Source organism: Barbus barbus, assembly GCF_936440315.1.
Source record: "Barbus barbus genome assembly, chromosome: 16".
NCBI lineage: Eukaryota > Metazoa > Chordata > Actinopteri > Cypriniformes > Cyprinidae > Barbus > Barbus barbus.
The window spans coordinates 12659994-12682832 of NC_136744.1; the positions used below are offsets into that span (position 1 = coordinate 12659994).

General features: G+C 38.7%; 1 protein-coding gene across 1 annotated transcript in view; it reads left to right on the forward strand.

Annotated features, from left to right (window-relative positions):
- The window catches only part of LOC306882327 (calmodulin-lysine N-methyltransferase-like), a 114955-nt gene that overhangs the window by 72863 nt on the left and 19253 nt on the right, over nt 1–22839 (forward strand). The window contains exons 4-8 of the mRNA XM_079436875.1: nt 2597–2657; nt 5198–5252; nt 7420–7483; nt 17937–18003; nt 19062–19136. Coding sequence (XP_079293001.1) covers nt 2597–2657; nt 5198–5252; nt 7420–7483; nt 17937–18003; nt 19062–19136 — 322 coding nt within the window. The remainder of the gene's footprint in view (nt 1–2596; nt 2658–5197; nt 5253–7419; nt 7484–17936; nt 18004–19061; nt 19137–22839) is intronic.

Below are 22839 nucleotides of genomic sequence, written 5' to 3' on the forward strand. Positions count from 1 at the left end.
TGAACTGTTACTGTAATATTTTTCCCTTTTTCAGTTATAAACTCTTGCATACATAAAATAAAAAAATCTGCCATTATTACATCATTTTTCATCATTTTCCAGACATGAATCCTTTCAGGACAATTTAAAGTCTCCTCTTTTTATCATTTTATCCTACATTCCCTACGTTTATCAGTAGGGGATGCTGTTAAAATGTCAACCCTGCTACCTTCAACCTTGTGATAATTAAAAAGCGTATATTTGTGCACATATTGATATTAAATTCTCCTAAGAAGGACCTTGTATCATAATCCTGGGAATGAAATGTTAACAGTCATTTATAAGCATTTTTATATTCAGACATTCAATTAATATGTATATATTAAATTATGACATCTGTTACTCAAAGTTATAGATTCCTAAAAAAAATGAAACTTTTATGAATTTTTCTTCTACGGAACATAGAAGATGTTTTAATGCAGCATATGGGTTTTTATCCATACAGTTATATGTCAATGGTAAATACATTTATCCCAACATTCTTCGAAATATCTTCTTTTGTTTTCCATATCTTATTTTTTTATTTTTGCATATTTGAAATGACATGAGGGTGAGTAAATGATGACAGAATGTTTATTGTTGGGGGAACTATCTCTTTAAACTTGAGTCACACTTAAGTTTTTAATATTTAAACACACTTTTTTTTGTCTGACAGAATGGTTGAAATCTTCCAGAAAGGTACAAGCGTTTCTTAGAATGACCCAGCGCTCACACACCAAAAACACTGTTTGTTTTCTTCTTTCTTTTAAAACACTTTTAAAACACAAAATTTCTGCATGAAGATACGTTTCAAACTAAAGAAAAGTTACACACACAAATCCAAACATGTAAGAGCTCCCATCAAAGGCAGACAGCTCAGGGGCCTAAGTTTATTGAAATGAATATTTTCCTCAGCTGCATGTGTGTATGTGTGTCTCTGAGAGACAATAGCAGCTTTATGGCTCTTGCTGGAGCTAGCAGAAGGAGCAGAGGCTGACAGTGGGTGATAAGACCACCAGCCTGCTTCTTGTGATAATCGTTCACTGGACCCCCACTCACTCTGTGCACAGCTTACAAGCCTAAGTAGCCAGAATCTTGTGTGTGTGTGTGTGTGTGTGTTTTGGAAGCGAACTGTAGCAAGCAGGGAGGGTTCTTCATGAACAGAGAGAAAGCGCCAATGTAAAAGAGAGTGAGACACTGTCTTTGTTGCATCATGTGAAGGTTACCATGTAGGCTTGTAGTGTCCTTGTGTGAGGTTGTGGCATGTAATAAATGTAATGTTTCTATGGAGTCTTTGTTGAATAATGTACATAATAGTAAGTTTCAGTTTTTTATATATGATCTGGCCATCTATACACATCAGAGTATCTCTCTCACCTGTTATGCAAGGAAATGCAAGTTAAAATGTGATGGTTATGCTATAATAACTACATGACATTGTTGAATAGATGAATGTTCACAAAAAAATAATGTTTTGTGTGTAATAATTTTCTATATTTTTCTATATTTATTTATATATATATATATATATATATATATATATATATATATATATATATATATATATATATATATATATATATATATATATATATATATATATATATATATAATTTTTTTTTTTTTTTTTTTTTTGTAGTTATATACAATTATATTTCTGTTAATGAAATATTATTTATTATTATTATATTATATCACTAATTTTACACAGTAAACAAATGTTAATCTGGTGAAAAAACTAAATGTTGACTAAAACTAATGAAAAATTACCTACATTTCACTGCTGGTTATACTCTGTATAATTGTGTATGTGACAAATAAAAATCTTGAATCTTGAAATGTAGTTACAATTATGTAGAGCGATCAGAGAAAATAGTACTTTTGTTTTACTCAACAAAAAATGCATTGAAGTGCTCAAAAGTACAATGTTACAAAAGTTTGTATTTTAAATAAATGCTGTTCTTTTGAATTTTCACTTCATCAAAGAATATATGACAGTTTTGACAAAATGCAACTGTTTTCAACACTGATAATAAGAAATGTTTCTTGAGCAACAAATCAGCATGATCAAGGATGATGAAGATCATGATGAAGACTGCTGAAAATTCAGCTTTGCCATCAAAGGAATTAATTATAATTTTTTTTTATATGAAAATAGAAACTTAAAATTTAAAGAAACTTTAATTTAAATTGTAAAATTATTTTGCTATATTACTGTTTTTTACTGTATTTTTTTATCTAATAAATGGAGCCTTAAAAAAATAATGAGCCCATTTTTGAGTGGTAGTATGTTTGCCAAACTATCACTTTTACTGCAAATCTGTTTTCTACCCCTAAACATCACAGTAAAAATCACATGAGCTATGATTGGTGGTTTAAATATGTCAGTCAGATGCCCCCCTCATATCTAAATTGACGACTCATGGCCAGATTATGCTGTAATGTGCACTAAATTTAATGTGATAGTGGAAACTGTGTAGTATTCCTGGTACTGTAAACAAACTCGACAGTATGGTGCACCAGTAAGTACCAGCACACTTCAAACACTTCTTCTAACTGCTCTCTCTTTCTCTTTCAGGTGTCTGGCCTTCTGAAGAGGTGATGGCCTACTATTGCCTGAAGAAACGTCACATGTTTACGTAAGCCCCCCTTCTCCCTCTCTCTTCTCCCACTCTCTCTCTCTCACTTTGGCCATATGACAGAGAAGCAAGGGGCACTTTTTGATTTGCACTCAAGGCGGTACACAAGCCTTTGATTTCCTGTTTTTACATTCAAGAGGCAGAAGAGGGAAGAGAGGCTTATCGATCACACAGCGGCAAGCTGAAGGTCAACTGGGCATATAGAGACAGAGCAGGGATTTGCGCCCTTGGGCCAATGCTTCTGTAGGCGTCTGTGTGTGTGTATGGAGGATGTTAAGACCCGTGATCTGTTGTGATTTGGTCTGTGTGTCGCTTTTGTGCATATTCAGACCTCTAAATTAAAAACTGGAGTTAATTTGCATGTGTATGTGTGTGTAGTATGTTTGTGCATGTCTGTGTGTGTGTCGACGTGTGCTCTTATTCCTGTATGTCATCAAGGACTGTCATCCCCTCGCTATCTTCCAGACCTGTTATCAGGCACTCACCAAAAAGAGAAAAAGAGGAGGATAAAGCAGAACAAAAAAAGTCAATTTACAGAGAGCTCCCATCTCTTCTCTTCATCCCTCTGGTTTTTTGCCTTTCATTCCACTAGCCCAATGTACAGCCAAATAGCTACCTGTCACTGGGGCTTTGTCCCCACCGCAGCTCATACTAGCAGTTTTGTGCGCATAAATTTTTAATTGCACTCCCTCATACAACAATCGCTCTCTCTTCATCCTCCACTCTGTCTCTCTGTCAATGGAAGGTGTCGGATCATGGGCTGAGAGCAGACAAACACATGGAGACTGTTGTCACGGAGCGCAGAAATGACTGGCAAAATGATGAAGTCAAGCTGCTGGAGTGTGTATGTGTGTGTGTGTGAGAGAAGACAGTTCTGGTGTGCAGCTCTAGGCTGCTTTTGATCTACGCGGACTCTACTGTATATTTTTTTGTGTATGACTATGCAAATTATAGTCTTTGTGTAAATCCTCCATTCCTGTGAGAATTATATGAATTACCTTTCATATGAATTATTCTGTTCGTGTGCGTAGGTCTCTATATAGACAATAGGTATTTGTGTTAACTGTTGTGGTTTGACTCAAAATGTCAGGGTTGTTCTGAGGGGGAGAAAAGCAAAAATGCTAAATGCAGTTACCGTAATAAAATAAAATGCAAATAAATGTGTTTTTTTAGATAGGATAGCCAGTTAGGCTTGTTAACGTCTTTAAGGGTAGGGAAAATACTTTTAATATCTGTCTATAGTTATTGACGTATGGTTTAAAGGCCATTTGTCCAGTCAAACTAATTAGTCAAACTAATTAGCCTAGCTTTTCTGTAAAAGCTAGGCTAATTAGATGCTAACATGTTTGCAAATACTGTATGTTCAATTACAACAAGGATAAGCGATTTGTGCCGACTTTAACGTGTTTTCTGTGGTGAGTTTTGACTACCAAGAGGATAAAATTATCAAAATTCATAGAATACAATAAGAAATCAGTTAATCAGTGGATAATGTTTAATTTTAAACCCTTTTTATTTGCTTCTGTACATATTATAATATGTGTTGGTTTGTCACTTGATGTAAACAGAGTTCAGTGAAACAACAAAAGTAAAACTTTTTGGGAAATTTACTCAAGTTCTTTAATTCATTCAAGTACTTTGGAGTACCATATAAATGCCAAAAGTGTATTTGAGTATAAATATTCAGTATAGGGCTCTGCACAATATCAGATTTTCCCTACAATTAATTGAATCATGCTCAAAATGCAAGTGTTGGGAGGTGCGGGGAGAGAATTTGTAACAAAATTACAAAATTGTACAAAAAGAACTTCTTAAAGACTGGGAGGTCTAAAATCCTGTCTTTTTTACAGAATCCAAAAAAACCCCAACCTAACTTTTTTTTGGGGTGTTTCCGTTTTATGATGGGTGAATCCAGCATAAGCGTCCAATACCGCAAACTACTAAATTGGGGTGTTAACTGGATAGTTATTGCTGCTGGGTTATTTACAATTATTTACAACAGTGTTAAATATATATTTCATTTTTACATATCAAGATTATCATCAATACTAGTATATTGTGTCACACCTAATTTAGTATGATAAATATATCAAAACACTGCAGTATTACCATCTGAAATGCATCAGTGTACCTAAAGTCCATTACAGAATCAAAGCAGAACACTGATCCTGTACATTTAATTAACTTCCCATTCCTGCTGTACTACAAATCCACATTTCCAGCAGGAAAAAGGACAATTGCACTTTCTTTTGTAAACACATATACACCCGCTCGCATGCAGAGAGAAGGAGGGAGAGGAAGGTTGAGATCAATGAGCCCCAGCGGAATTGCATTCCAATCAATGGCATCCCCCAATACGGGCAAGTTAATTAGCGTTATTGTCAAGACACAACAGCCATCTCTCTCTCTGTCTGTCTTTATCGCTCTCATCCTCCTGTTTTCGTCTCATTTGAGCTGAAAAACTTCACTCTCATATTCATGTACTTCAATGTTAACGCTAAACGGCGCATCAAACCCCTCTGTGTCTCTCTGTCTCACAGGGGCTCGGCGGTGTGTGAGCTGGGTGGAGGAATGACGTGTCTTGCAGGGCTCATGGTAAGTCAAAAGTGAATGCAAAAATGATATACAGTGCTCACACAAACAGACAGTCACAGGCAAATGGGCAATTTGCATCAGCATGGGTAATCTTACATGGGCATAATATAAGCAACATGAAATCGGCCAGCGCACATTGACATTTCTACCTCAGTGACCATAAACACACGTGCCCCAGTAGGCTAACTTCATCAAAAGCATTCAAACACAGGGGCTTGCATATGCAAACACTTTCTGTCTTGGCCTCACACACACACACACACACACACACACACATCAGTGGCTTAGGCTCTGGCTGTGTGTGGTGTATAGTAGTTTGTAGTAGCCTCTCCAGATGGACAGGCTTAACATGTTATCGATTTCGCCTTCACAAGACCAGCCTTCCCATATCTCTCCACTCAATACCCCCCGTGTTGTGACATTACGGACCGCCAGTGGATCGCCCTCCTCGCCCCCCCACTTGATTTCATCTCTTCTTTTTTTTTTACTCGCATTCCTCCTTTTCTCAGGTCTGACTTAGAGCTTCTTGATGCTTGTGTTTATTTAAGTCCTTCACAAGGAAAAATGGCTCCTCTCTTCTGTCCTGTGCCCTGGAGTGCTGTGGTTTTGGCAGTGCCATCCATGTTTTTCTTGGGTGACTGATTGGTTTCCTGCAGGTCTTGATGCCCATATGGCTAGCTGGTGGTGCGGGGCCTCGTGACCTGACTCTTGCCCACAGGGTAAAAAACACTGCATTATTCTGTAGAGATGATTGTGCTGTATTGTCTCATTTTGTCAGCACATGTACCCTTTTTGTTTGACTTGAGCGTTTCAAATTACAGACAGTAAAAATGTCTGCCAAAAAAAATAAAACTAAAGAAATTATGTTGCAATTTGTGTGATTTTCACCTGGGAAAAAGATGCTGTGATGACATGGAATATTCACCACATTTTACCATCAAAACTTTTTTGCTAGAATACAATTCAGCAGTAATATTGTGAGATATTAAAACAATTTAAAATAGCTGTTTTGTATTTTAATATATTTCAAGTATAATTTATTCCTACAATGCAAAGCTGAATTTTCAGCAGCCATTATTCCAGTTTTCAGTGTCACATGATCCTTTAGAAATTATCCTAATATGCTGATTTAATGCTTAAGAAACATTAAAAACTTTAATAATTAGAAAGTTCAAAATGATTTTTGTAACGTTATAAATGTCTTTACTGTCACTTAATTTAATGCATCCTCGCTGAATAAAAGAAATATAAATTTCTTTGAGCAGAACTATTGCACATACTAATATTCCTAAACAATTATCCCATCGCTAAACTGCTAAATATTCCCATTCTCATAAGGACAACAATAATAAAATATAAGTAAATAAAAAGAATTATTAAAATACAGCTTCATATCTTCTAAGAAATATTGAAATAAAACATTAAACATTACATTTTTAAAATTCACTCTGCCTTGGCAGGAGTGTCAGAATAATTTTTGCTTCCTGTGTTTGAGAAATGTCAGAAACTCGAAATCACTTTATTCAAAAGCACAAATATAAAACCTTGCAAGCACTTTTACAAAAGCACACACTCCTTGCTTCTGCCCACTGCGCCTCTCCAAACAACTGTTACACAGCGCCCCTGATAAAGATGAATGCTTGAATGAAAAGAATGTATAAAAAGAGGACAGAAAGAGCTGACAGTGGAGCAGCACAAAGGCAGAAGCTTTGCAGTACAAAGTTATATGAAGGGCATCAGGCAGGCCTCACGAGCCGAGTAAGGAGTGACAGCAGAGCGCGATGGCCCCGCCTGATAAACGCTACACTGCAAATGAAAGGCTCGGCGCTCACCATCATCCCCTGTCACAATGCAATTACCCAACAGAGTGATAGCAAGATAGAGGGCTCCCAGCCACCGGGAATGATAAAAGTATTGACTGATTTGATTGAATGATTAAAATAATGCAGACGTAAAATGAAAAAACGGCCAAGACAGACAGCGATGGATGAGAGGGAGCAGGGGAGAAAGAGAGGGGTGGTCGTTTTGGAGTAGGGCTTTAAAAAAACAGCGCTCTTCAGATACGACTGCTTGCAAACAGTGTGCTGAGGATGTCTTGCTTTTGTTTTATTTATGTATTTATTTGTTTGTTTGTTTATTTTTCATCTTGTTTTCTCCTTTCCTGCAGATTGCAGTTTGTGCTGATGTGAAGGAAGTGCTACTATCTGATGGCAACGAGAAGGCAATTCAAAGTATCCTTGCATTTTGGACTGGTATATAGCTCTGTTCCAGTACCTACTAAGCTGCCTTCTAAGGCTGCATCTGAACTGAAATGGAACCTCACAAGTGACTGATCTGGAACAACTTACATAGGCAGGATCTATAAATGAAGTGCACAGGAAAAGGCAGCATAATTACGTTGCCAATACCTTTTGGAACAGCCTTGACATCTTTAATTGGCACCTAAACAATAATCTCCCTACAGAGGCAGCTCACTTGGTTTTGGAACAGAGCTTGTGTGTTTCTGACCCAATCCAAACATTACTTTGATCTGTTGGAGTGCTGACAGCGATGTGTTTGGTTGGTCTTATTTACCTCAGATATTCCTCTCACTTCCACCTCACACACACACATTCAGTCAGCCATTCTTAATGTGCACTCTGTCAAAGAATACACACACACACACACACTCACACCCCCCTCGACATATCTGAATGTGAGGCAAATCATCCAGCTGACACCCGAAACCTGCATTTAGCATGTTTAATACATATTCATGTCATTGAAGGCTACCGCTGTGTGTGTTGACTCACCTGCTCCTTGTCTCTCACCCTCTCCCCCCTCTACCATTCCTCTATTGACTTTCTCTTTTGCCAGAAGCACGGATGAAGCTTAAACAGGTGACAGGGCTCGAACCTTCTTTCTTCATTCCCTTTCTTTGCTTTTTCTTTTTCCCGCTTTCCATCTCTCGTCTTCCCACCGCAATCATTCAGATTAGCCACGTCGTTTGGCTCACAAAGGCAGGAAAAATGGAGACGACAGACGTGACAGCAAAACGCCGCAAAATTACCGTGCCCACATTCGTTAGTACAACAGCCAACGCTGCCACTACAATGAGCTTTTATTGAATATCAAGACTCAAAGAACAATAGCCGTGGCATGAAATTAACACAATTCTTCATTGAGAAGAGATTTATTTAAAAGAAAATGAAGGGAAAGGGAGCAGAGCAAGACATACTCAAAACATTCATAGTCTGTCTCTAAACTGCTTCCTGTAATAGAGTGTGAAAAGACTGGCAGTAGGCTGATAGAGCAGTAATTGGCAGTGCTTTGTTTCAGAAATGTTCCTGCCATAATAGAATGCCAAGCGATGATCTAATGATCGGACGAGGCCAGGAAAGAACAAGCGGTCCATATACGATATGGTGTTGTCTTTCTTTGTTTTAGAAAATGAAGGGATCTACAGATATTGAAACAATAATATTAGCATGTGAGTCATAGGATTGCTCCAAACTGTCAATGTCTACAGTTTTATATATAAATATACAAACCCGATTCCAAAAAAGTTGGGACACTGTACAAATTACGAATAAAAAGGAATGCAATAATTTACAAATCTCATAAACTTATATTTTATTCACAATAGAATATAGATAACATTATCAAATGTTGAAAGTGAGACATTTTGAAACGTCATGCCAAATATTGGCTCATTTTGGATTTCATGAGAGCTACACATTCCAAAAAAGTTGGGACAGGTAGCAATAAGAGGCCGGAAAAGTTAAATGTACATATAAGGAACAGCTGGAGGACCAATTTGCAACTTATTAGGTCAATTGGCAACATGATTGGGCATAAAAAGAGCCTCTCAGAGTGGCAGTGTCTCTCAGAAGTCAAGATGGCAAGAGGATCACCAATTCCCCCAATGCCGCGGCAAAAAATAGTGGAGCAATATCAGAAAGGAGTTTCTCAGAGAAAAATTGGAAAGAGTTTGAAGTTATCATCATCTACAGTGCATAATATCATCCAAAGATTCAGAGAATCTGGAACAATCTCTGTGCGTAAGGGTCAAGGCCGGAAAACCATACTGGATGCCCGTGATCTTCGGGCCCTTAGACGGCACTGCATCACATAGAGGAATGCTACTGTAATGGAAATCACAACATGGGCTCAGGAATACTTCCAGAAAACATTGTCGGTGAACACAATCCACCGTGCCATTCGCCGTTGCCGGCTAAAACTATATAGGTAAAAAAGAAGCCATATCTAAACATGATCCAGAAGAGCAGGCGTTTTCTCTGGGCCAAGGCTTATTTAAAATGGACTGTGGCAAAGTGGAAAACTGTTCTGTGATCAAAATTTGAAGTTCTTTTTGGAAAATTGTGACGCCATGTCATCCGGACTAAAGAGGACAAGGACAACCCAAGTTGTTATCAGCGCTGAGTTCAGAAGCCCGCATCTCTGATGGTATGGGGTTGCATTGCCTTTAAGCATTTGGCGCATCATAAAGAGGAAGATGCGACAAAGAAGACCTAAGACAGTTGAGCAACTAGAAGCCTGTATTAGACAAGAATGGGACAACATTCCTATTCCTAAACTTGAGCAACTTGTCTCCTCAGCCCCCAGACGTTTGCAGACTGTTCTAAAAAGAAGAGGGGATGCCACACAGTGGTAAACATGGCCTTGTCCCAACTTTTTTGAGATGTGTTGATGCCATGAAATTTAAAATAAACTTATTTTTCCCTTAAAATTATACATTTTCTCAGTTTAAACATTTGATATGTCATCTATGTTGTATTCTGAATAAAATATTGAAATTTGAAACTTCCACATCATTGCATTCTGTTTTTATTCACAATTTGTAAAGTGTCCCAACTTTTTTGGAATCGGGTTTGTATATATATGAGCATGGCTGCCCACTGCTCCGGGTGTGTGTTCACGGTGTGTGTGTGTGTGCATTTGTTCACTACTCACTGCTGTGTGTGTGCACTTGGATGGGTTAAACGCAGAGCACCAATTTCGAGTATGGGTCACCATACTTGACAATATGTCACGACTTTACTTTTTTTTTTTTTTTTATATATATATATATATATATATATATATATATATATATATATACAACAAAAAAAATCTGCGTTCCTTTCCTGTTTTAAAGGGTTAAAACTACCTGTCCTGTATAGCTCCATACAACCTTACATTTTTTAATCTGGTCTGTTGAGCAATTTCTGCTTTCACCATTTAGGTTTGACCTTTGTTTCATTATTAAAAACGTAACTATATTAGGCGTGTAACGATACACGTATTCATATTGAACCGTTCGGTACGAAGCTTTCGGTACTTCGTTTTACAAACCGAACGATTCGTTGGACTAATCCTATTACTTTTGGAAAATAAAAGATCTTAAAGTGTGTGACATATAATGTAGGGGTGTAAGACAATATCAATACACGCGAGTATTGCAATATTTTGTTTGGCGATACTGTATCGATTCTCCAAAGCGGAATATCGATATTAAAAAAAAAAAAATCATACAAGATTCATGGCAGTTGTTTCGTTTTGAGTTCATATCCCAACCGCTAGATATCAGTCTTCATCTCTGAACTTAAACAGTGACAGGAAATACTAGCATCAGGGCACTCCACTAATGTTAGCGTTAATATAGTTTGCTAGCAGTAATGGAGGATGAAAGGATTGTTCCAGTTCTCTTTTCGATGTACAAAGCTGAAGTGTGGCACCGTTTGGTCTTTTGTGGTAATGTCCGCCCCGGGACCGTGGCGCGAGCGCAACCTCGGTTCTGCCGCTTCCCGTGTCCTGTGTTAAGAGCCTTTGCGCGGGGTGCGGCGGGCGGTAGAGTCGTTGTGCAGCTGCAGCTTTCTCATAATTCGGGGGTGTTTTGTGCAGTTTCAATTCAATTCAATTCAAGTTTATTTGTATAGCGCTTTTTACGATGCAAATCGTTGCAAAGCAGCTATACAGGAATTTAAGTTTCCACAATATATTTATATATTGCAGAACCTTAATATGTTTGACTTATGGCAAAATTTGGTAATTCTGTATGTTGCCTGAGCATTGGCATCCTCTGAGGTCCTCTGAGGGGTTGGCATTATCTTTTCTCAGGTGTTCAGTCATCTCAGATCATTTAAGGGTTGGATCCAGACTGAAGCTTCTGTCATTCCTAGTTACCACGGGAAACAGAGAAACAAATAGAGATATAATTAGTGTAGCTGCTGTTCCATCTAAGCAAAAATGATTTGTTCAACCCAAGCTAAAGAATATTAATAAATGTACATTTGATCAGATATAACTGCAGTACAAGATTATAAGATGCATTATGTGAATGCTTGGCTAAAGAGATGTGTCTTTAATCTAGATTTAAACAGAGAGTGTGTCTGAACCCCGAACATTATCAGGAAGGCTGTTCCAGAGTTTGGGAGCCAAATGTGAAAAAGCTCTACCTCCTTTAGTGGGCTTTGCTATCCTAGGTACTACCAAAAGTCCAGAGTTTTGCGACCTTAGGGAGCGGGTTGGATTGTAGTGTGGTAGAAGACAAGTTAGGTACGCTGGAGCTAAACCATTTAGGGCCTTATAGGCAAGTAATAATATTTTGTAAATGATACGGAACTGAATAGGTAGCCAGTGCAGAGACTGTAAAATTGGGGTAATATGATCATATTTTCTTGACCTGGTAAGAACTCTAGCCGCTGCATTTTGGACTATCTGTAGCTTGTTTATTGAAGATGCAGGACAACCACCTAGCAGTGCATTACAATAGTCCAGTCTAGAGGTCATGAATGCATGAACTAGCTTTTCTGCATCAGAAACAGGTAGCATGTTTCGAAGCTTGGCAATGTTTCTAAGATGGAAGAATGCTGTTTTTGTAACATGGGAAATATGATTTTCAAAGGACAAGTTGCTGTTTAATATAACACCCAGATTTTTGACTTTAGAGGACGTGACAGTGCATCCGTCTAGTTGCAAATTGTAATCCAAGAGATTCTGTGTACTGTTTTTTGGTCCAATAAGTAATATCTCTGTCTTATCTGAATTTAATAGGAGGAAATTATTGGTCATCCAATCTTTTTAATTTTTTACACAATCTATTAGCAAGTTTCATCTGGTCTTGTTGAGATATATAGTTGAGTATCATCAGCATAACAATGAAAACTAATCCCGTATTTTCTAATAATATTACCAAGAGGCAACATGTATATTGAAAATAGCAGAGGACCTAGGACAGATCCTTGTGGTACTCCATACTTTACTGGTAATAATTGTGATGACTGTCCTTTTAAATGAACAAAGTGGTAGCGATCGGACAGGTAGGATCTAAACCATCTTAAAGCCTGCCCTTGAATACCAGTATAGTTTTGTAATCGATCTATGAGTATATCGTGTCTATAGTGTCGAACGCAGCACTAAGATCAAGTAATACTAGCAATGAGATGCAGCCTTGATCTGAAGCAAGAAGTAAGTCATTTGTCATTTTAACAAGTGCAGTTTCTGTGCTATGGTGAGGCCTGAAACCTGGCTGAAATTCTTCATAGAGATAATTTTTTTGCAAGAAGGAGCACAATTGAGCAGATACAACTTTTTCTAAAATTTTAGACATAAACGGAAGGTTTGAAATGGGTCTGTAATTTGCCAGTTCATTAGAATCTAGTTGTGGTTTCTTAATAAGAGGCTTAATAACCGCCAGCTTGAATGGTTTTGGGACGTGACCTAAAGATAACGATGAGTTAATAATATTGAGAAGCGGTTCTTCTGCTACAGTTAACAACTCTTTCAGTAGTTTAGTGGGTACAGGATCTAATAAACACATTATTGGTTTAGATGCACTGATAAGTTTATTTAGCTCTTCCTGTCCTATAGTTGTAAAGCACTGCACTTTTTCTTTGGGTGCGATGAATGAAGCTGAAATACTAGACGCAGTAGAATCTACGTTTGATATTGTATTTCTGATGTTATCTATTTTATCAGTAAAGAAATTCATAAAGTCATTACTATTAAACTGTGAGGGAATATTTAGATCGGGCGGTGTCTGTTTATTTGTTAATCCACTGTGCCAAATAAGAACCTTGGATTGTTTTGGTTATTATCTATGAGTTTGCGGATATGCTCTACCCTGGCAGCTTTTAGAGCCTGTCTATAGCTGGACATACTGTTTTTCCACGCAGTTCTAAAAACTTCCAATTTAGTTTTTCTCCATTTGCGCTCAAGATTACGGGTTTCTTTCTTGAGAGAATGGGTATAACTGTTGTACCATGGCGCAGTACGTTTTTCTCTAACCTTTTTCAATTTGAGGGGGGCAACAGCTTCTAATGTATTAGAGAAGATAGTGCCCAGTTGGGGCGGTGCTCCCGTCGCGGTCTCGGCGATTCCACGCGGAACATAAATACAAACTTGTAAAGAAATCCATGTTGTAAAGTTCTGAGAATGTTTAACATCTGTATTTATTTGATCGTTTTACAATTGTTTTGTTTTCTTTAGGAATCCTGCAAGTACTTTATTTTTCATTGATATTAAGCAGGTGTTATTTTTTGTTCAGATCAAATGTTATGACATTGCATGTCACAATTGTAAACTTAAACTGTGAAACTTTAAAGTAGAGTCTATAAATATATATTTTTATCTTCTTATAAAATACATTTTATACATATATTTAACTGAAGAATCATGCAAGCACTTGAATATTTCCCCCTTTACTCGTACTGCACAAAAAGTGGTTCAATAATGTTGAATGTTATAGGGACTGATTATTGCAGATGCAGATCCCAGTGTGTTCTGCAGTGTGTTCTGGTTAAACTATTTTTATTTATTTAGTTTTTGCTAAGGTTTGCATATGGCGGTGTGTTCGTAATGACACCTTTCCTAAAAAATATATATGAATGAATGAATGAATGATGCATTTATATAACGCATTTATTGTGTATTGCCGTACACCCAAAGCGCTTTACAATCATGTCGGGGTTTCTCCTCAACCACCACCAGTGTGCAGCATCCACTTGGATGATGCGATGGCAGCCACGGTACAACGGCGCCAGTGCGCTCACCACACACCAGCTACAGGTGGATGGAGATTACTAGGAGGCCATGATTGATAAGGGTCAGTGGAGGGAATTTGGCCAGGACACCGGGGTTACACCCCTACTCTTTACGAGAAGTGCCATGGGATTTTTAGTGACCACAGAGAGTCAGGACCTCGGTTTAACGTCTCATCCGAAAGACGGATAAATATATCCTATTCCTAAAATAAGAAATATCCCAATATATCGCCTTGCTTACAGTATCGCAATGTATCGCAATATATCGTATCGCAACCCCTGTATCGTGATACGTATCGTATCGCCAGATTCTTGCCAATACACAGCCCTAATATAATGCTCTCAGTGCCACTGCACTCAACAAGGCAGCCCAAACAACGTAACAGGCAACGTGCTGTCTTCCCCACGATAACCTCCCCTTGCTGGGTTGCGTTATTGTGAACGAACAAAAGACGACAGCCAGTGATATTGTCAAAATTAAAAATATAAATTATTGGCTATATTAGAGTATTCGGCATTTCCAATTAATGTAGGCCTGTTACATTCTTATTTTTATTAGGCCCATAATTATTATGAATTTACTTTTATTATTGAATTAAAATTACAATTAATTTGCCCTGCAATAATTACCATATAACTGACACATTGCGAAGATAAGATTAGGCTATTTACTCCTCAATTAAAATGTTTTTTAAAAAAGGTCTTTTAAAACAGGTCTATTAGGCTATACAATGAATTATAGTCCTATAATTAAAATATTAACACTGCAGTCATCAGTAAAAATCAATTAAATAAAAAGCACCGACTTCACTTCAAGCACCGACTTTCAAAAACAACCTGTTTAACACGAAATACGTTTCTTCTCTTTTTTTTTTCACTATGTATGGGCCACAAGAGAAATATTAAGGGAATAAATGAAAACAGCTATGGCCTATATTGTTATCAGCATATGTTGAAGTATATTCGTCTCTCATAATTTCTGAAAGAATAAGCGGTGTCAGATGCCGAAAGCTCTGTCATTCCGTTTTTACTTTCACTTTCTGCTTATAATGAATTGACTGAGATTAAGTCAAACGCGTTGGGCAAACGCGTGCTTGTGTGATAAACATTGGCTCACCTTCATGGTTTTCTTTTCTCTCCAAAAATTGCCCACATGTGGTTTGACATTAAGTCAGGTGATCGAGATGTCCGGGGCGGATATTGAAGTTAAAGGGATAGTTCACCTAAAAATGCCATTAATTACAGAATTAATCACTCATCCTCATATCATTCCAATCCCGTAATACCTTCATTCATCTTCGGAAAAAACTAATTAAGATATTTTCGATGAAATCCGAGAGCTTTCTGACCCTGCATAGACAACAAGGAAACTACCACAGTCAAGGCACAGGAACGTATTAAAGACCCTAGAAAAGAAAAAATCGTTGAGCATAGTCATTATTTTTGTTTTCTTCGCACACAAAAATGATTCTCATAGCTTCATAAAATTAGGGTTGAACCACTGATGCCACATGGACTATTTTAACAATGTGCTTACTACCTTTCTGGGCCATGAACATGGTAGTTCTGTTACTGTCTATGCTGGGTCAGAAAGTTCTCGGATTTCATCACAAATAATTTGTGTTCTGAAGATGAATGTTGGTTTTACGAGTTTGGAACGACATGAGGGTAAGTAATTAATGACAGAATTTTGGTGAACTATCCATTTAATCTGGGTGATCCAACTGTCTAACTTTCAGGATCTTAACATCATGTTTGTTGCATTTTAGCATTGGTATCTGTAATTAGAGGTTTATCTGTTGCAGCTCTTTCATGGATATTGGCTTTGTGATGTTCTCTGTGATCAGTTTTTATGGAAACAAGGTGAATATTGAGGTTTGTTGCCACTTTTGCTGCAGTTGTTCTGTATTGTTTGGACACAATCCAGTGTTGATGGTACCTATCATTCATTTTCGGTTTTACCCACTATTTTTTTTCACTGATGAAGTCTTGCCATGCTTTGTGTATGCAGTTTCAATGATAGAGACTTGTTCTTAAAACACCAGACAATTTGACTCTTGAGGTTACAGAAGCTCCTGTTAACAGGCCATGGTTTGTCATTTTTTGGAATATTTAAATTTTTATACATTTCAGTTACTTTTGTGTGAGTACTTGTGTTATTGCTGGACAATTAGATGTTACTCCAAGTAGTGTTCTTACTTCCTATACCAAATATGACCGATTAGACGCATTGCTACATGAACACACACACACACACACACACACACACACTCTGCACGCTTCATCAAAAAATCAGGCCAGTGAGCCCAAGTGGGAATGAATAAAGTATATCAGAAAGTGCTGAGTGGTTTCACGACTCAGTTCTGATTTCAGTCTGTGTGTTCATAAGACTAGCTGATCTCATATTAAAGCCGTGCATGTGTAATCAAGAGACCCTACTGTTAACTGCTAAATTTCTCTTCTCACACACTGATTATGTTCTTTAATAGCTGCTGCTCTCTGGAGCTTTACAAACTCTATTAAGCAGCAGTCCTGAAACTTGGAGACAATATATGCACAGGTGTTACACAGGAAGTCCATTTTTGGTCAAAATTGTGTCTCGAGGCACTGTTAAAAGAGAATGAGAGACGCTAGTGCTGACCTCTCCCCCAGTGGTCTTTTCCTGATGGGATTACACTGTAAGCTTTCCTTAGCAGCGGATCTCACCAGTGTAACGTGTGCACCCAGCCCCCTCCCCTCTTTCATCGAGGGATTTGCCCTCCATCCCTGCTCTATAGATTGGATTTGCTACGGTTGTTTTCCATGGAGCGAGAATGAAAGCGGGGCAGAAGAAGCGAGAAATCGTAATTGAATTAGTTTAAAACTGTCGAAGGGTCTATTCATAGATGCGCTGACATCAATCCCGCAGTATAACCACAATGGTTGGAGGCCCATCTGAAGAGATGACCGCAGGTTAAAAGCCTCACTATTGATTACCTATGGTGATGCTTTGCATGAGTTGGTTTTGAGCTCAGTGGTAATCTGTGGATGAGGTGTGGAGAGAGACGGCTGTTACGGAAGCAAACGGACTCTGTGGGTTGACGTCATTTGAAAAGCCCTGACCTAATAGAGTTCTGTAACGTGGTTAAACAATAAATCAGCTCGGTGTAATAGGCTCTTGATCAGAGGAATCAAGAAAATGAATCTAATGTTTATCATGTTATGAAATTATTTTTGCAGATAAATATTTATTGTTCCTACTTGTGAATTACTTTACAAAAGTAAAATTTCATTCATTCATTTGGGATTTGGTGGGGGGGAACGCAAAGTAAATTTTTTTTTTTTTAAAGTTTTATTTGTCTGTCTGTCTGTCTGTCTGTCTGTCTGTCTGTCTGTCTTTGTTTGGATACAATTGTGAAGAAAAAGCAGCCACCAAATATCTAACAGTACTCAAAAGAGCATCCCAGGATGCACCTCGGGACGGTTGCATAGTAGTTTTGTTGGCCAATCAGCCTCCTGGACCGGAACTAATTTATGATGCCTTCAAAATTTTGGAAAAGAGTAGGTCTGTTCAAACTTTTGACATGCTAGTGGATACATCTGTCTTCATAAAGTTAATGTTTAACTGTCCTGCTTTTGTTAATTGCAAAACAGTGTTGCATTTCTTGACAAAGAGCACCAGATGTGCGCAGTGTAATCGAGAGGAGCAGACGAGAAGGGCTCTTCCTGTCTACCAATGTGTCCAGCAGGTAATCTCTCATATGCCTCCCAACATCTCTGATATTGAAAGACAGAGCACTAATATTGCTTTTACATTACAGCCATATGAAGTCCATCTCTTATGTCAATACAAATTCAAGTGTTATAATTTGCTGAAGCTTTGCATAGTCGAGCATGCCATGAAGTATAGAAAAGTGTGTTTGGGTAAAGTGGCATTTTACGGCACTTGTGTTCGGGACATAATAGTGTCAATAAATAGGCAAAAATGAGGTTGCAAGGCTCCGTGTCACTCCCTGAACCCAGATGGCCCGGTAACAAGGTATCCGCAGCCCGCGGAGCGAGCGCTACGCTCTCTAACGCGCCGAGATGTATCCAGGCAGAGCGATGATGAGCCACTCTCCGTGATTGAATGCCCTCATCTAGAAAACTCAAACACACACACTCTCTCTAACACCCCTCTCTCACATTTGCCAAAACACAGCTCATCCACTGTGCACACCATCACGCAAATGCATTATCACCTAAAAAGTAATTTTGGCACTCAGTGATCTAACCACTCTCTCCCCCTCTCGTCTCCTCTCCTCTCTTTTGCTCTGCACACTTCCCCCTCCCTGTGTATTTACACTGGGCTGATGAAGTGAAAGAGTAAACGTATAATTAGCCTGCATTACTTTGATTGTTTTCTTTAGAGATTAGGCTTCCTGTCAGAGCGCGCGGTTTGAGTGGGGTGAAGGTCGCGTGTGATTGGTTCAGGGAGGGGGGGTGGATACGCTTTCTCAAGTCAGTGAATAAGCAGCGCGGACCCCCACTGAGAGAGGAGATTGTATTTCCACAAGACGTAATTTTTGTTTACTGACTGTTAATAATGGCTAATTAATAATCAGATTTGCTTGCCTGGAAACCGGCCCTAGCACTTAAAGAAAAGAGAGTATACGATCGCCGCCAGACAACGGCGCAAATAAAGCGAGTGTCAGGTATGTGAAATGTCTCTGGATGCAGAATTATGAGGGATTACGGGGGTGAATGATAAATTGCGCAACAGGGTTGATGACATCGCAGCTATCATTCTGGTTCTGTCCTCTTTCAGGGTAGTGAGATGGGACAATGAGGCCGATGTGTCTGCTCTGGAGGGTCGCTTTGACGTGGTGATGTGCGCTGACTGGTAGGTTGATCCTTTTGTTGAACTGTCACTTCTTCAGAGATCCACCATCACCCAAAACATGACACCTTTACACAATTGTCGCACGACACCTCCAAAACAGATTTCTTTCAGGCCTTTTTTTATACTGCTATATGATTCTGAGAAAGCGAAGAGATTCTGTACATCATTCCAAACCAGCTGTTCTTACAGCTATTAAAAAATAAATATCATATCTCACACTTTACTAGCATCTCCAGCCACAATATGTCTACACCCTCAATAAAAGTGTGCACCTTGTATCCCGGTGATGTGGCATTAATATTCCTGCGCCTGTAACGCTTATCAGATGGCAGCCATCAGCTCGTGGATGGCACTGCATTATTTCCCCTCCGCCAGCTCCGCCAGGCATTTCCATTTTTCAGAAATTGCCTCTTTTTCATGCTTGGCATCCCAGCAAATGGATGTCTTAGGCAAATTGCAAATAATTATGCCTGTGCAAGGAGAGAAAGAGAGCGAGGGAGAGATTGTGGAGCAATACAAACATTTCAATTAGCCAGTTCCTGAACATGTGGAACCATTGTTTTTTTTTTCTCTCTTTTGTGTGTCTGTGTAAATGTGTTGTTGTGTGTGCATTACACTAGTCTTTTACAATCATTCGGATGTAAATTTTACCACTGGTACATTCAGACTTTATTATGTAATGCAAGAAAATGTAATGTTGCTTGAATGCTATGTTGGATAGTTTGGGAAATCCAGCTTAGGGAGGCATCATGTGATCAAAGATGAACAGTTCTCTTTATATACATGGTCATGTAGTTGATAAAGGAATGGTTCACCCAAAATTTAAAATTGTCATCATTTGTTCACTCGTGGCGCTGCAAACCTGTGTGACTTTATTTCTTCTGTATAATTCTCTATATAAAGTGAATGCGCTCCGATGTTTTTTATGAGCCCACTGACTTTCATTATACAGTCGAAAAAAAAAAAAGTTGAAACAATCTTCTAAATATCTTATTTCCTTTATTCAGAAGAAAAAGTCATACAGGTTTGGAACGATATAACGATATACATTTTGTGATTAACTGCCCCTTTAATACATTTTACATGTTAAACTGTGTTCCAATAATGTAATGTTTGCCAATATTTTATGCATTTATATTAAATCTACACATTAAAATGCACAGAAAATGTCCAATGAATACAGGAGATTATTAGCGAGATTGTATTGGTTTGTGTATTCATGTCTGATTCTCTGATTCTGATTCCTGCTCTCATTGCATGTTATAATAACCCTAATTAGTACTCTAATTATAGACATTTTCAAATCATACACATTTTCCTTATCAACTTTTTCCTTAACACAATTATAGTTTATTACATTGTTATAAGCCCAGCTCTAAACAGGGTGTTCTTTGGTATTGTCTCTATCTAGCACAAAGTGGTGAGGCTGGTGGAGGCGGGGTATAATGATACCTGTGTGTTCTCTGGCGATGATCACTAAAGCCTGGTACAGCCTACTATTATTCTAATGTCAGACAAATGGCAGCTAATACGCAGGTAAAATGTGCAGCAGAGGGCCAGCATGAGATTGATTTGTGTGTAGTAAGGAGATACTACATGTGTGTGTCTGTGTGTGAAGAGAGAGAGTGGAAGAAGGTACATGAGGATGAATCATGCCGCGTTGGCTGTCCCCCCGTTGCTTGCACTGGCAACTCATCTGTAATTGCCGTCGTCAGGAGAGTGATCGCTCAGCGATTAATGAACATAGCCATGCTGACGATCACCTGCGAAAAGGTCAACAGCCACACTTCTGCTCCGATTAATTATAGTCTTTCAGACAGTCGTCAAGAAAGGCAGGACGTAATGCAGCGGCACTCACACTAGGAGAAGAGAGAGAGAGAGCGATAGAGACATAGTCTCAGCTATGATAGCAAAAGGTTCTTCCAAAAGACAGCCCTCTGTTTCACCTCGTCTTTGTCTTCACAAGACAATGCTATTCTTGTCTGAAAACTGTGTTTTGTAGCTACGCTAAGAGTTGACAAAAGCATTAAATTACACTCGAGGCCCACAGCTCTTTCCTTGACTTGTGAAGCTTTGTTTAAAGAGATTTTTCCTCACTGCTGAGAAGGTAAAAGACTGATATGCTGTTTCTATTAAGAAGTGTTCATGTGTCTCTTTCACATGGGCCTGTTTAATATTGTATATGTAATGTATTGCTAGTATGTGCTCTTGTTTTGTAGTCTTTTAGTTTGTAGTTCTGTCTTGTTCCTGTTTCCTGTTCCTCCCATCATTATTCCCTGATTGTCTGCATCTGTGTGCTTAGCTGTGTTTGAAAATATACTGTCTAAATAGGTATTGCATTTAATGTATAGGTGTGTAGTATGAATGAAAACCTAAACACTACATGCCATACACTACATGCCATACTACTGCCATTTTATCATTGTCATGTGACCTTCTCTGCCATTGACAGCTCTTCCTAATGGTATAGTCTAGTGTCCATTAGGTGAGCACTTTAGAATCCCATGTGAAGCAGTAGGTCTTTTCTTGTTTCCCTGTTTCAGAGTTTCTTGTACTTTTGTTATTATGTTTTTAAAATGACTAAATTTGGATCCTGCTTGCCCTTGTTCTCAGCATTACACCACAAGAAATGTGTAAATGAAACATCAGTGTAACTGCAACAGCAGAGTTAAAGGGGTCATATGATGCTCTTTTAAAGATCATTATTTTGTGTATTTGGTGTAACAGAATATGTTGACATGCTTTAATGTTCAAAAAATACATTACTTTTCAAATACTGTACATTATTGTAGGTCCTCTATGCCCCGCCTCTCTCAAACGCGTCGTTTTCTACAAGCCCCTCCGTCCGACAAGCGCAGTCTGCTCTGATTGGCCAACTGGCACAGTGCATTGTGATTGGCCAAACACCGTAAGCACTCGTCAAAAATGTAACGCCCCTTTCCATAATCGCGAGCTTCATCTTTCAAAATAAATGTAAAGATAGTCAATAATGTCCTTAGTTTTATCATCAGTTCAAGCCCGAGAGGGGAACAGAGTCGCGTGAGAGACACAGTGATGAAGCTCGTGTGTATTTGCACACAAGCCACGATTAAGACCGCTGACTCCACTGTAATGTGACCCTGTCTCTCTCTCTCTCTCTCTCTCTCTCTCTCACACATACACTAACACACGACACGCAAAACTCCGCATTTGAACAGTCAATAGCAAATACTTAAACTCACTACAAGCCCCGCCACAGGCCTGTGATGAGGACACATCCCTCTCCGATGCACTCAACCACTTTTATTCACGGTTTGAAATGCAGAATGACACACCTGCACAAAAACTGCCCACACCTCCCAACGACCGGGCGCTCTGTCTGTCTCCAGCCAACGTAAGGAAGACCCTATCTAGGATTAACCCACGCAAGGCTGCGGGTCCTGACAACATACCTGGCTGTGTTCTGAGAGACTGTGCTGCAGATATCTTCAACACCTCGCTGAGCCAGGCAGTCGTCCCCACATCTCAAATCCACAACAATCATACCGGTACCAAAGAAATCACCTGTGTCCTGTCTCAATGACTACCGTCCCATAGCACTGACTTCAATCATGATGAAGTGCTTTGAGAGGCTAGTCATGCACAACATCAAAACCAGCCTCCCCAACACACTCGACCCGCTCCAGTTAGCATACCGTCCAAACCGCTCTACGGACGATGCAAT